This window comes from Haliaeetus leucocephalus, unplaced genomic scaffold (assembly GCF_000737465.1).
Source record: "Haliaeetus leucocephalus isolate CR32 unplaced genomic scaffold, Haliaeetus_leucocephalus-4.0 Scaffold206, whole genome shotgun sequence".
Lineage (NCBI taxonomy): Eukaryota > Metazoa > Chordata > Aves > Accipitriformes > Accipitridae > Haliaeetus > Haliaeetus leucocephalus.
In genome coordinates this window covers 4,740,615-4,754,714 of record NW_010972642.1, presented here as the reverse complement: position 1 = coordinate 4,754,714, position 14,100 = coordinate 4,740,615, and the positions used below count along the sequence as shown (strand labels likewise).

The 14,100-nt window shown below is 46.5% G+C and overlaps 2 protein-coding genes across 2 annotated transcripts in view; both read left to right on the top strand.

Annotated features, from left to right (window-relative positions):
* The first annotated feature begins 1,753 nt into the window (after window positions 1-1,753).
* TUBA8 (tubulin, alpha 8) lies at window positions 1,754-8,616 on the top strand. The gene is made up of 5 exons (XM_010566139.1): window positions 1,754-1,812; window positions 5,227-5,449; window positions 6,137-6,285; window positions 6,837-7,517; window positions 8,329-8,616. The coding sequence occupies exons 1-5, from the start codon at window positions 1,810-1,812 to the stop codon at window positions 8,614-8,616; spliced, it is 1,344 nt and encodes a 447-aa protein (XP_010564441.1). The 5' UTR covers window positions 1,754-1,809.
* Window positions 8,617-12,522: 3,906 nt separating this feature from the next.
* Window positions 12,523-14,100, top strand: part of USP18 (ubiquitin specific peptidase 18) — a 15,880-nt gene continuing 14,302 nt past the window's right edge. Inside the window, exon 1 of the mRNA XM_010566137.1 lies at window positions 12,523-12,597. The gene's annotated coding sequence lies outside the window, so the exon portion shown is untranslated. The remainder of the gene's footprint in view (window positions 12,598-14,100) is intronic.

Genomic DNA, 14,100 nt, shown 5'->3' with positions numbered 1-14,100 from the left:
GTGAGTCTGTGGGTCCTGGGATACTTGAGTTTGAGTGGGGTGGAGAGAGGAATGATTAATACTGACTCCCAGAGGTGCTCTCACTGCCTATTTCAGAAGAGAGAAGGGAGGCAATGGAACAGCAGAGAAAACACAGCAATGGACTAAGTTGCAAATAATTTAATAATTCACAGACCTTTTTTAGGTTTTGTAGTTGCTAGATCTGACATGTTGACTCAAAGAGTGCCTAAGGGGATTTGGGTGGTTGACTGCTCAAAGCATTTGCTGTGAGACTTTTTCCTGAGGTGATTCTCTGCACAGAGCTCCACATCTGGTGGAGCTATGAGCATTAACATTTCAGATTGCCGAGACCTCTGGAGCTTGGCTGGAACATTACCAGTTCCATTGGAAGAAGAATGCTAGAACAACCTATTCCTTAGTCTCAAAGCAATGATCTGATGGTTTTCTGGAGAAATGTGGGACTTGGCTTAAACAAAGCAGCAGATAGAAATTATCATGGGAATTCTTCCTCTGCAAAAAACATTTGTGGCTCCAGAAATCTGTGTAGCTTTTCCCAGCCAAAATCAGAGAGTGGTGATTTGCAGGTTTATGTAAAGATCAGCAAAATGAAGACTGTACCAAAGCAAATATGAGTTTATAAAAAACAGTTTGAACTACTTGACACTGTTAAAATGTAGGCATTAGTTAGAGAAGATACTTACTTATATGGTGGTTGCCAACAAGGGCAGAGCAATCTATTAATATCATCATGTCAAAGTAGACTAATCTAAACTTTAGGAATTGTGTATTTAAATTTCTACTGATTAAACATCATAATAAACAGTGTGTTTATAAAGTCAGGGGGTACATAATACTCAGATTCAAGCAAGTAAGTGTGCCTTCCTCTTTGTTACCTAGGAGTTGCAAACACGAGGATTTCTCCACTGAGAGAAGCTGTTGCCTTCCAATGCTGAGCTGGTGCAGAAGGAGCAAACAATAAAGTGGTGGAGGCAACTGCCCTAATTTGGTGTGAGAACATTTGTGTGATGCCTCCAGCTATGTCTTGCAATAAGCACTGCAATAAGAATCAAATTTCTTTCTGTGTTTGGACAGACGACTTAGAGTCTGTACTGAATGCCGTCCCATATTGCTGACAGCCCAGATGACTGTACACTGAAAGAGAAGCAATAGAAGTAAGTTGAAACATGAATGGAGAGGCAGCTGGAGTAAGGACAGAAAGAAGTCAGGCCAGCATTTAAGAGCACTGGTAGAGCACACTCAGAATGGTAATTATATTTATGTTCTGGTCCTCCATTTTTGTTTTTTTCTTCTATCTTTCTCTTTTCCATTCATTTGCTCTCTTATGCCTTTTCTTGGTCTTCTGTATTGGAATTTAGGAGTGATTTTTGTCTACACATGTACATACTGGCAGAACAGGGAACTGAGATGGTGTATGTCTTGTAGGTGATATGTATGTATAATGCCCAGGTATGAGGAAGTACAGTCTACAGCGTGTTACATGGCCACCCTCAGATTTAATAAGCACGCCAAACCAGGTGGGACTAAATTTGAAATCTGGGCTATACCTGACCCCTGCCTGTCCGGATGAATTTGCATACTCGGGGTGGCGGGGAGGGCAGGAGGCAGTGATGCAGCAGGCAGAACTGTGGAGTCAGTGACCTATTCCCTGCCGCACTGTGACACTGAAGCGCAGCAGCAGGTGCCGGGTGCCGGGCCCAGGCTGCCTCCCACCCTGCAGCCCAGAGCCCGGCTCCTGCAAAGACCTGCCACCCCTGATCCGAAAGGGAAGGAAACACCACTGGAGACACTATGGTAAGGGGGATGTGGGAACACCAGTCATGCGGGGACCGGGAGGACCATAGGTGAGGGGGTGAGGGAAGGCGCGGGGATCTGCCATTGTTATCGGTGGTTTGTGCCACAAAACCCTGATCTCGCGCACTGATTACCACGTACGAGGATGGGAAAGGAGTGTCAGGGAATCTCACTGGAGCTCTAAGGCATGGTGAACCAAAGTTTTCTTCAGAGAGTCTCTAATTAGTGGAATTATAAGATAAATTAGATCTGGAGTCTTAGCTTTTTAGTACTTTCTGTTGTGATATTTTCTCAACACAGGTTCATTTTCATATTAGATAATTTTTTTTAGAAATAAAACAAAAAAGTTACTTACCATCGTGCCTGTTTTAAATTAATTTAGCCCCAGTGGCTGTACTATTCCTAGCTATACGTGTATACCTGTGTGTTTCTGGAGTGCATGAATGTTTTTATATGTGTATGCGTTTAAGTAAGTAAAAAAAGGCCCTTCATTTTTAACATTAGGGGCTCATTATAAATTTGTAGAAATCTCTGAAAACCTCCTAGAATGTGGAAAATCCATTTCACCTTGTACCCCAATTTCTGTGTAGCACTGAGTCTTATTTTGGTGCAGAGAGCTATGATGTTATTTTCTGCCAGTACAGCTACAGGTCCAAAATGAGAGCGCTCATTTCCCAGGCAAGATACACACTGCCACAGGCTCCCCATGCCTTAAGGCAGACCTAGGGTAGTGAGTATGTTTTGGGAATAGCTGGAAGACTAAAGTCTGCCTTTGTACAGTAAATACTTAAGCCAGGTAGTATTCTGTTTTTTAATAGAGTCAAAGCTGTCCCAGGTTTAGTCTCACAAAGGACCTGGCCCTTTCTACTGTTTCTTGGTAAGTAAAAAATCAGGTCCACAATTTCTAAGACAGGTCCTGGTACATTAGTGATGGGATGTGAAACATGAGTTTGGAGTAGGCTCCAAATTTAAATATCATGTAGAGATCAGTTTACTCTGCCTGTGACTCTGAAGAAGGCCCACTCTCTTCCCTACTAAAAGTCTGATATCTATTTTAAAGCTGTTTACTATGCAAAATTAGAAACCTCTTTGTTACTGTCTTCGCTCCTTGTCAGAACATTTCCAAATTACTGCTGGGGTAGAAGATGGGAGTTGAAGGCAGGAGCACGGCAAGAGGCCTGGCTCAAAAGACAGGGTTGAGATACTGCTTCAAACGAGCACAGCTGAAAGCTCAGTCTGAAAGGAAAGGAACTGGTTCTGCAGTTTTCAGCTGTAGTCCTATACTAAGCTTTACAATATTAACTTTCTAAGGCAACATTCACTTGTTCCATGTGTGAAAAAACAGACCAATTCCTCTACTGATCTGAGGAACAGAGCAAAGCAGCTTTTTAGGTTTCAAGTATTGCTTGACTTATAACTGTAGTTTTGCTGTAAAAGATAATCTTTTAAAAAGTCACCTGGCCTCACTGTCATGTTTAAAAGGAAAAAAACTTTTTTTTTTCTTGCTGCCAGCCTCAGATTCACATTGGGATTTAAAAGAAAAGCAGGAGCCTTTCCTGTGCAAAATCAGCATTAATTGAATCTCTAAGCCCAAATACGCCTTCCGTGTCTCCTGAGTAATCCTCCAGATTGCAACTCCACTGCAACATACCAACCTATGAAGCCTCATCGTCACTCAAATAACTCAGATACTTTTGCACAACTCAGTTGAGAAAAACAGGGTTGTGCAAATACACTTGAGAGCATGTTACACACTGCTGCATATGCATTTGCAGAGTCAGCAACTTACAGATGAGTACTGAATAGAAATAATATATTTCATTGAATGAAATATTTAAATTGATTTTCCATATTCATTTGAACTTCTGAGGATTACTAACTGGGGCAGCGGCGACTTCTGAAATTCCAGTTGCTTCTGAAAAAATATCTTTAGTTATGTTTCTAAAACATAAATATATGTCAAATTGTGAAGAAAACACTGCTCCAGATATGATGCTGGTCACACATTCTGCTTGAGGATTCAGTTTTTGGGGAAGATGCATTTCAGTTTCAAGTCACAGGATGAGTTTGCAGGGTAAGCAGTTACAGAATCAAAAAAAAAAAAAAAAGTTAACTGGCCAAATCTAATATTAAGTAATTTGTTATCTCTAAATGCGATATTACAAAATACAAAAGAGAGAGGACCATTCTCTCACCTTGAAGCAAGGCCTACTTCATATTTAGACATCTGAATTCTCGTTCCCTCTCCAAAGCTAGGCAGTGGTCAGCGAGCTGCTCACTGGAAACCATTCTTGACAATGAGTTGTATTCTGGATAGTGCCCAAGCATTGTCTGGAAAGTATGAACTGGCATAAGTCAAAACTGTGCCAGAGAGTGTGCTAATTATCAATCAGCACAGGCGATCACAGGTCAGTGTTCAGTACTATGACCCGACCCTTTCTTACTCCCTAGTATAGACAGGGCCATTGAGATCACAAAGATGGAACTCAGAAGGCTTTAATTACATTGCTCTAAGGCAGAAACTGAAACAGAAAAACTCCATGTGTCTGAAACCACTCTCTCCTTAAAAAACTGCCTTTCACTACACTTGGTGTCGTAATCATCTGGACTAACTCAGAAGCATCTGGTTTATAATTCTGTTTCTGAACTTATGAAATCCAGCACCAGGTCCTTCATACTCATGTACTCTTAAGTGTAAAGGATTTTGGAGCAATTGGCACCTGTCTATTTTAGCCTGGTGTTACATATGTTGTTTTCTTTTCATTAAAGTTCCTGGCTAACACAGAAACTATGCTCAAAATTATGCAAATAAACATGCTATACTGCACTGCCTGAATAAGCAATGGACCTGCAATGTAAAATTAATAGCTGCTCAGGAGCTTGAAGGAACATTTATTACAACTGAGAGAATCTGAAATAATTTCCTGAGGTGAATATTACTTAAAGCAGTTCTTCCAAGTTTCCACTCTAGCCTGCTATCAGAGGGTAAAAGGATCAAAAGACATCACCTGTCTTGGGTTACATGAGGTTGAAGGATACCACATGGCTGTGTCAGGTTCCAGCCAGGAGTAAAAATAAACTAAACTGTGATGTGCTCCTCAGCAGGACCAATCCGTAAGAGGAAAGGTGGGGTTTGCGTCACTGAAATATTTTTTTTTCCCTGCCTGTTTTCATGTATCCATATATTACAGCACACAGATCTCAATTTTTTAAAGAACTGTCCCAGTATCTGGTGTGTATATAATGTACAGTCTCATTGCAGTCATGGGGTTGAACAACCAAATGAAACGCTGACAGCAACAAGTCACCATTGTTTTTGGAAAAGCAATACAATGGGAAAAAGTAACCACTAGGAATAAGGAGGCCTGATGTGCACTGTTTTTTTCTGACCCTGTCTTTGCTCTCTCCCCTTAGCGTGAGTGCATCTCTATCCATGTTGGCCAGGCTGGAGTTCAGATAGGAAATGCATGCTGGGAACTCTTCTGCCTGGAGCACGGCATTCAGCCAGACGGCACCTTCAAGGATCTGCATGATCAGCTCAACTATGATGACTCTTTTACTACATTTTTCAACGAAACAGTCACTGGGAAACACGTGCCACGGGCTGTAATGGTGGACTTGGAACCAACTGTAGTAGGTCAGTATAGAAATAAATGTGGAAAATGGAGAGGAGCTTACTCTTCCTAATATCACCATGGTGTGCCACCAGTCTCCACTGGTACAACGCAGCACACCCTTTGTATCTTGGTCTATAACTAGACAGCATGAAATTAATTTTCTTTTGACACAGAATGCCAGATTCTGTCATAGGTGTTATAAACATAGGAACGGCAGGATCCCCAGCAGTTTAATAGCTAGTACACATGGCTTGTATGACTTCTCTTTGCACAAACATTTAACTTTTGGTTTTGTTTATCATGACTTTTTTGTCATTTGAATTCTGCTTTTCTCCAGTTTGGATTCAAAGTGGGAGCCTGACAGTTTCCCTCTGGGAATAGAAGGATTTCTAAAAATTGGGGCACCTGGGGGAACCTGATTTTCTTCAGACTTTTTCTCTGGTGACTTGTCCTCTTGTGGGTACAGACAACCGAAAAGTTCCTGAGAAGATAACAACTTCTGTGGTTGGATACAAGTCACACCATAAATCAGCAGAATGCAACAACGAAAAAATTCTTAGGAGACAGTTCCCTTCTCCATCAGCATCTGTTTTTAGGGGTCATGACCTCCCATGACTGAAAGCTTGCATCAGTGCCAACAACAACCAGAACTTGTTGGCACTGGAGCACAGACATGCAGCTTTTTACAATTTCTCTTTCTTGTTCAGATGAAGTGCGGGCTGGTACCTTCCGTGAACTTTTTCATCCAGAACAGCTGATCACCGGAAAGGAAGATGCAGCTAACAACTATGCCCGTGGCCACTACACCATTGGCAAAGAAAGCATTGATATGGTGCTTGATCGTGTCCGTAAGCTGGTAAGTCCCAGTAGTTGTGAAAGAGCAGTTTGCATTCTGCAGAAGAAAGAAGTGCAGAACAGGTAGCTTGTAACTACAAATGATACCAATGGTTCAGAAAAGAGATTACAGGACATACAGAGACATCATTACTAGTCCAAGAGAGAGAAGCCCAGTAGTTCATTTCCCAGCTGTGTACCTCCAGATATTCTTAAAAAGTGGTTCTGAATATGTAATTTTTAATTATTAGCACAGCCCTAGAGCACCAATACTGATACAGAAGGATGGATTAGACAGTTCTACACTGCTGGTTTCAGCTAGAATAACTAAAAGATGTATGACGTTCAGAAAGAGAAGCTCCACAGATAAGAGCCTGATTTTTATGCCATAAATTGAGCCAGTGAGGAAAGCAAAGGACAGGATTATCACCAGCCCTTTCTAGAGAAAACCCAACATGAAATATATGCTATATATTTCTGATGATTGCTCTCTCCTTCAGCTCAGAATAAGCTCATGTAGTAGATGAAGTCTTTTTATTCTTCAGCCCCTATTCTTTCTCTTTTGCTTTCTAGACTGATGCCTGTTCTGGGCTGCAAGGATTCCTGATCTTCCACAGCTTTGGTGGGGGGACCGGCTCTGGTTTTACCTCCTTACTGATGGAACGCCTCTCTGTGGATTATGGAAAGAAGTCCAAATTGGAGTTTGCCATCTACCCAGCTCCTCAGGTCTCCACCGCTGTGGTGGAGCCCTACAATTCTATCCTGACCACACACACCACCCTGGAGCACTCGGACTGCGCCTTCATGGTGGATAATGAAGCCATCTACGACATCTGCCGCCGAAACCTGGACATTGAGCGCCCCACTTACACTAACCTCAATCGCCTCATCAGCCAGATTGTCTCCTCCATCACCGCCTCGCTGCGCTTTGACGGTGCCCTCAACGTGGATCTGACGGAGTTCCAGACAAACCTGGTGCCCTACCCGCGCATCCATTTCCCCTTGGTGACCTACGCCCCCATCATCTCCTCTGACAGAGCATATCACGAGCAGCTCTCGGTGGCTGAAATCACCAGCTCCTGCTTTGAGCCCAACAACCAGATGGTGAAGTGTGACCCAAGACATGGGAAGTACATGGCCTGCTGCATGCTCTATCGTGGTGACGTAGTTCCCAAAGATGTCAACGTAGCAATTGCTGCCATCAAGACCAACAGATCCCTCCAGTTTGTCGACTGGTGTCCAACAGGCTTCAAGGTGACTATGGCTGCCATGAACTTCTCTTTAAAGGGCAAGTTCAGTCTAGCAGAAAACTTGTATTTAGTGTTTTAGATCTTGTATATTTTCCACTTGTGAGAAGAAGGAACATACGACAGATGCGTTTGTATAAAATGTGCCCTTTCTCCTTTGGACAACCCATTGACAAAGGCTCCTAAATATTTACGTAAGTGGAAATCTGAAGGGTATATGAGTTAAAATTTAAAGAGGTATTCATTTCAGACCTGAATTTTGGAAAAGCCAGTGAGTGTTCCCTCTGAAGCAACATCTAAAATTAAGGAAATACCAAAAATGATACAAGCAATAAAGGAAATGCTGATATTAGGGAATCTGTCGGTTAACCCTCTCATACAGAAGTATTATACAGCCTCTTCCCACTGGCTACATAGCAGTGTTGGGAAACATCATATCAGCAATAATACAGACATTAGCAGTGGAAAAACTTTTGTCATACAAATAGCTGGTTTAAGAGTGAAAACTTTTAACTGGGAAGCAACTTTCTGTATTAGTTTCTATAGAGTATCTTGGTGAAAGTGTATGTTCAGTGTTCAATAGCTGTTAAGAAATCTACGAAGTTGCCAGTGTACATTAAAGAGAAGACTAATATAGACATTAAAATGACCATGTATCATACTGTTTATGACATTATTTTTTATGGCATTTGCCATCTGGTAGTTCTTATAGTGGCACCACTCTACCCCAGCATCTGTAACTTTACTCACATTTTTTCAGCTCTGACTGCTTTCTGTTCTTGCCTTTTTACAACCTTCTCTCATATTCCTGTTTCCAGGTTGGCATCAACTATCAGCCTCCTACAGTAGTTCCTGGTGGAGACCTAGCCCAAGTTCAGCGAGCGGTCTGCATGCTGAGCAACACCACAGCCATTGCAGAGGCTTGGGCAAGGCTTGACCACAAGTTTGATCTGATGTATGCCAAGAGAGCTTTTGTGCACTGGTATGTGGGCGAAGGCATGGAGGAGGGAGAATTTGCAGAGGCACGAGAGGACCTGGCTGCCCTGGAGAAAGACTATGAAGAAGTGGGAACTGACTCATTTGAAGAAGAAAATGATGGGGAGTAATTTTAAAATACACTTTGTTCTTAGTAAGCACAGAATTGTCTCTGTATCACTGTATTGCATGTGTCTGCCATTAGATCACCTTTTTTGTATGTAATTACAGAAAATTAGGAGGGGTCATATAGAGACATCTTGTCATGGTTTAACCCCAGGTGGCAACTAAACACCACACAGCCCCTCACTCACCTCCTTCACAGTGGGATGGGGGAGAGAATCAGAAGGGTTAAGTAAGAAAACTTATGGGCTGAGATAAAGACGGTTTAATAGGTAAAGCAAAAGCTGCACACACAAGCAAAGCAAAACAAGGAATTCATTCCCCACTTCCCATTGGCAGGCAGGTGTTCAGCCATCTCCAGCAAAGCAGGGCTCCATCACGCCTAACAGTGACTTGGGAAGACAAACGCCATCACTCTGAACATCCCCCCCTTCCTTCTTCTTCCCCCAGCTTTATATGCTGAGCATGATGTCCTATGGTCTGGAATATCCCTTGGGTCAGTTGGGGTCAGCTGTCCCAGCTGTGTCCCCTCCCAACTCCTTGTGCCCCCCCAGCCTCCTCGCTGGTGGGGTGGGGTGAGGAGCAGAAAACGCCTTGGCTCTGTGTAAGCACTGCTCAGCAGTAATGAAAACATCCCTGTGTTATCAACACTGTTTTCAGCACAAATCCAAAACATAGCCCCATACTAGCTTCTGTGAAGAAAATTAACTCTATCCCAGCCAACCCAGCACCTTTATGCATTCTAAAACACTGGGTGTCGTGTTCCTAACTTCCTGGAAGCTTTTTAAATCTCATCCTGATCATCAATGTTATGGTTTATTTCATTTGCAAGGACACTTAGGAATCAGGATCCCTGCTCTCACAGTAGTCAATGCACTCTTTGGGATGGTTTGGAGATTACTTTAGAAGTGCTGTGGCATTTATCAGGAGCTAGCAGCTCTTGTCAAAGTGACACTACACCACAATGCCCAGCAGGCAGTGTATTTGGAGACCTAAACACTGAATCTTTCAGTTTTAGCCATCCCTTCATCCGAGCACACTTTCTGGGCTCAAACTTCTGCCTGTTACCTGTTTTGGAAGTGGGGTGTCACAACTGACTTCCACAGGTGAAGCTTAAAATATTCTTAAATAAGACATATGCTCCTCTTAATGGAGCATCCAGGCTCTCACAGGTGTCATTACCAAACACCACTTCAGCTGCACATGCTTCACTAGCTTCCACAGACCTAGTTCCTGTTTAATCTCCAGTGTCGGTTTGCACTTTGCTCAGGTGGTTTAACTGCCTCTAGGCAACTTATGGCTTAGCAGTTTTTCTCTCTCTCTTCCTCCCTTCTATCAGGCAGATGCCACACAAGCTAGCAATAGAAAGGGAACATCACTAAATTTAAACAATTGGCAAGAGGCTCTGCCAGAGTCACAGCAAAGATGCTGAGTCATTTGCACCCTTCTGATAACAAGCCCCTGCAGATATTCATACCCATCCATGTGACAATTCAGGAAGATTTTCACTGCCACTGCTGCCTTGGCTGAAGAGCTCTGAGCGCCAGGCAGCTGTGCTGCCTCCAACAGAGCCAGGTTGTATCGGCAGGTTCTCCATAACCTGCCCAGAGGCTATGCAACTGGAATGTCTTCTGTGGGGACTGAAACAATGACAGCTCTGATGGGCTTCAGACAACCCTTCTGAAAGCCTCCTACGTGCTGCCTCCTTCCCATGGTTCAGTGAAGCAGAGTGAGGGATGCACAGGGGTACCTGACACAGGGCTGGGAGCACATGCTGTCCTCACCTGTGCTAACAGAAGAACTGTGGACAGTTTAGCCTCTCTCCACAATAAATCCATGTTAGCATAACCCTTCCCCCAGAAGGCACACCCAAAGTGATCTGTGTTACGTGACAAAGGGGAGGCAGTGCACATCCCTTATCATCATCAGAATTGCATTCACCCTGTTTTGAAGACATGAAGTCTTCTAGCCGCTCCCCCAAAGGGCTGGCTCTGTAGTTCAAGGTGTAACAGGAACAAACAGTATGTTAATGGTAAGAACACTTACGTCACTTAATGCGTTCTAGAACATCTTTGCTGCAGAAATATTATAAAGGACTTCCACATTCAACTCCTAAATTCCTTCTGTAACCACTAAATGCCTGTATAATACAGGAAGGAGCCTGCAAGTCAAGGGCTATGTTAAGCTGTAGTTTTCCTCCCCACACCTGTTTTTTCTGTAACATTCCTTGAATTTAGTAACTTAGTGAGACAACAGCTGAAGGCTTCTGCACAGCACATGCGAATGCAGTTTGTCAGCAGCTCATAGAATGGGCTTTTCTGAGGGGCAAAGGGGTGCCCCAAAGACATCAGTGAGCTTCTAGGGAGCAAAGAAAGGGAGATGGAAGCCATCAGGAGCTCTGCACAGACCATGGAAGGGGGCAATGCCTTTCCCCTCACTAAGCCCTCATGTCCTGCTAAACCAATCCTACAGGCAAAGAGAGGAAGGGTTTAGGGTTTGAATTTGTCCCTGGGGACCCTCTGGCGGCAGCTGCAAGGAAAGGACGTGGTGTCTCTGACCCAGGTGGAGTTCCTCCATAAAGGGTAGGCAGGTGTGCGCTGCCAAATCACACAGCGGACTACTCCCTTCTGGGGACCCAGAGACTCAATCTATTTCACATGCATAGCAGGACTCCCTACGTCATCCACACCGTTTCCCCAGTCAGCAGAGCTCTGCGAAGCAGCATCACTCACCTTTAACCCTCCCACCTCCTCAAGTGGAGCAAAGCTGGGCCAGTAGCCATCCTCTGAGAAGCGAAGCTCCTTTACGGGGTGCTGTGCCTCTCTGTTCCTCCTGCAGGTGCCCAGGAACAAGATGAAGGGGAAAGCCTGGAAACCCGACACATGCACTGGAGAAGCGGCCACCCAAGCACTTCCGCTTGTTGGGACAGAGGTGACTCATTGGGGCCTGAAATCTCACAGTTTGGGTTGGTGCTGCAATATTCGTTTACTGGCGTGCAGCCACTCATATATTCTGCTGCACGCTGCAGCCCACCATCAGACAGGAAACTGCCAACCCTTTCAATTTGCCGCATGGATTATGTTTCTAAGCCACTTGCTTATTTGGGCTTATTTTAAATGAGCTGTTTCTTGCTTCTGGATAGGCTACTGTAGGTCTTGACAAGAGTTCGGCTTTCCTGTTGCTTTTGTGGCTAAACCCAACAAACGCCAGGCCGAAGACACGTCTCCTTTTGAGAGATAACGAGCAACGACGCGAAGCCCGGGCAGAACGAACCCCCCGAGATACTGCCTCTGCCACAGAAGAGGCGCGTTTTCCTGCAGAGTTCAATTTCTCACCCCTCCCTTTAAAGCCCACTCTTGGGTCTGCCCAGAAGCAACCGGTCTGAACCAGGCCGAGGCGGCAGAGCGGGGCAGGGAGGCGGCAGAGGAGCAGGGCCGCCGCCTCCCCGCAGGCACCGGCTGCCCCAGCTGGGTGTCAGCGCAGTTCATCCCGGGCCTGCGGCCCCCCGAGACGAGCGGGCAGCCCCTGAGGCAAAGCGGGTACGGCCCCTCGGCCGCCCTTCTTCCACCCGGCCGGGCCGCGCTGCCGCCAGGTGCCGGGCAGGCCTGAGGCGGCGCGGCTGCCCCTGGCGGCGGGCCGCGGCGGGGCCGAGTTTCACTTTCTGTTCCCGCGCTGCCCGAGCGGGAAACGAAAACTAGGCGGCGGAGTGGGCGCTGCTGCCCTCTGACGCAGCCGGCGAGGAAAACGGCGAGGCAGCCCCGCTCCGCCCGGCAGCACCGCTACGGCAGGCGCCTTGCCCCCGCCCCCCTCCGCTTCCCCCCGCTCGCTGCCGGCGGCCCTCCCGGTTCGCAGGGGCTGGTCCGGGCCGCCAGGCTGAGGTGCTCCTCCGCGCCTCCGGGGTTCCGCCCCCCCGCGGGCCCGTCAGCAGGTGCGGTGCGAACGTGAGGGACCACCGAGGCTCGAAGCGCTTTCTGGTCCTGCGGGAGTTGGTAAGAAACCTTTTTGCTGGTTTGTCAGATGGGATGAGCCGGAGCCACAGTGCACCCGGAGGGGGGGAAAAAAAAAAAAAAAAAAAAGGAGAGGGTAAAAAGGGAGACGAACAAACACGTAGTTTGACAGCAAAGTGGGAAGTCTCATTTCAGTCACGTCCGAGAGAAGTGTGGCGGTGAAGGGCTCCAGTCCCTGCGGCAGCCCTTCGGGGAGCACCTCAGGGCGGCCATCTCCTCCCCAGGGCCACTGCCGCGCAGCCCACCTCACGCCCCGGCACCATCCCCCCGGCCGCTTGCTCCCCAAGATACCCGTGAGGGGAAAGGGGCGATGATGGCGGGGAAGGGGCGACAAGGGACAGAGGTGGTGGCGCTCCTCAGGCTTCGGGGACTGTGGTACTGGGGTGCGAAGGGACCGTTGGGGGTTTGCCGTGAGAGGCCAATGTCTCGGGAGGGCAAACAGGCTGTGGAGCAGGCCAGAGTGAAAGGGGAGATGCTGGGCTGGCTGAGGGAGGGCGAGTGAGAGGGCTCGATGGTTACGGGGTGGAGTGTATGAGGAGGGTATCGCCGCTACCTTTTCTCTGCCTAGTGCTAGCGTGGTCGCTTGGCTCGGCTAAGCCACGTACCTTGAGGGAGCAGTACCGAGTCCTACGCCTGATCTGCAACGGAAACCGAGAAGAGACCCTGCTTCTCCAGTGAGAGAGGCGGAATCCGGGGCAAGCGGGGAGCCTGCTCCTCAATTCCTATGCGCGTTCACCAGTTTTTTTATACATTTATACAGGGAAAGGAAGGTCAAGAGCAAATCTTATGAATGCTGTATTTCTGATAGCCAAAATGAGGCAGTTTTGTGCAAGGGTTGGGAATTTGTGTTCTTGTCCCTGCTCCTGCACTGGGGTTCCTGCTAGTAGTGTCTGGGCGCCTGGGAGAGAGTTTCACTGAACCAGAGACCAAAATCCTCCCATGTCTGTATCCCACTGCACCTTCCTACCCTAATAGCTTTCTACCTATTTCTCAAGTCACCCAAAACCTTTTAGCCGTGAGCTTGCTCTTTCGTTCCAGCCTTAATCCTACCTCTCCTGCCAAAAGCTGTGTCTTGCAAGTTCACCTCATCCCTGGTACATCCCTAGCTATTGTTTAGCTACTTCTGCTCTGTTTCTCCCCCTCCTTTCCGTCTCCTTTGGCATCCCTACTGGCTGTGAGCATTACTTGCCTTCTGGCTGATATTACATCGACTAAACCCAGTGGCTCTCACAGTACAAGCAAAGGTGGGCACCGGCTCCAGCTGGCTCCAGCTTTCAGAAACCTGAATGCCTCGTTAAATCATTTCTAGGGGGAGAGACAGTGTGAGTTCAGACTCTGTTTTGCCAAGGAAGAAATCGATTCCAATTTGTCTTTTCATGCACAGCTGTTCTAATAACTGGGTTTGGATATAAAAAGCAATATTCTTGAGTCTATCTTTGAATGTCTGACTTCCCCCCCCCCCCCCCAAACCAACCTCGTGCGGCC

Coding starts and splice junctions, on each gene's coding strand:
- TUBA8 (XM_010566139.1), top strand. Junction 5,450..6,136: donor CTTGGAACCAACTGTAGTAG/GTCAGTATAGAA, acceptor TTTCTTGTTCAG/ATGAAGTGCGGGCTGGTACC. Junction 6,286..6,836: donor TTGATCGTGTCCGTAAGCTG/GTAAGTCCCAGT, acceptor TTTGCTTTCTAG/ACTGATGCCTGTTCTGGGCT.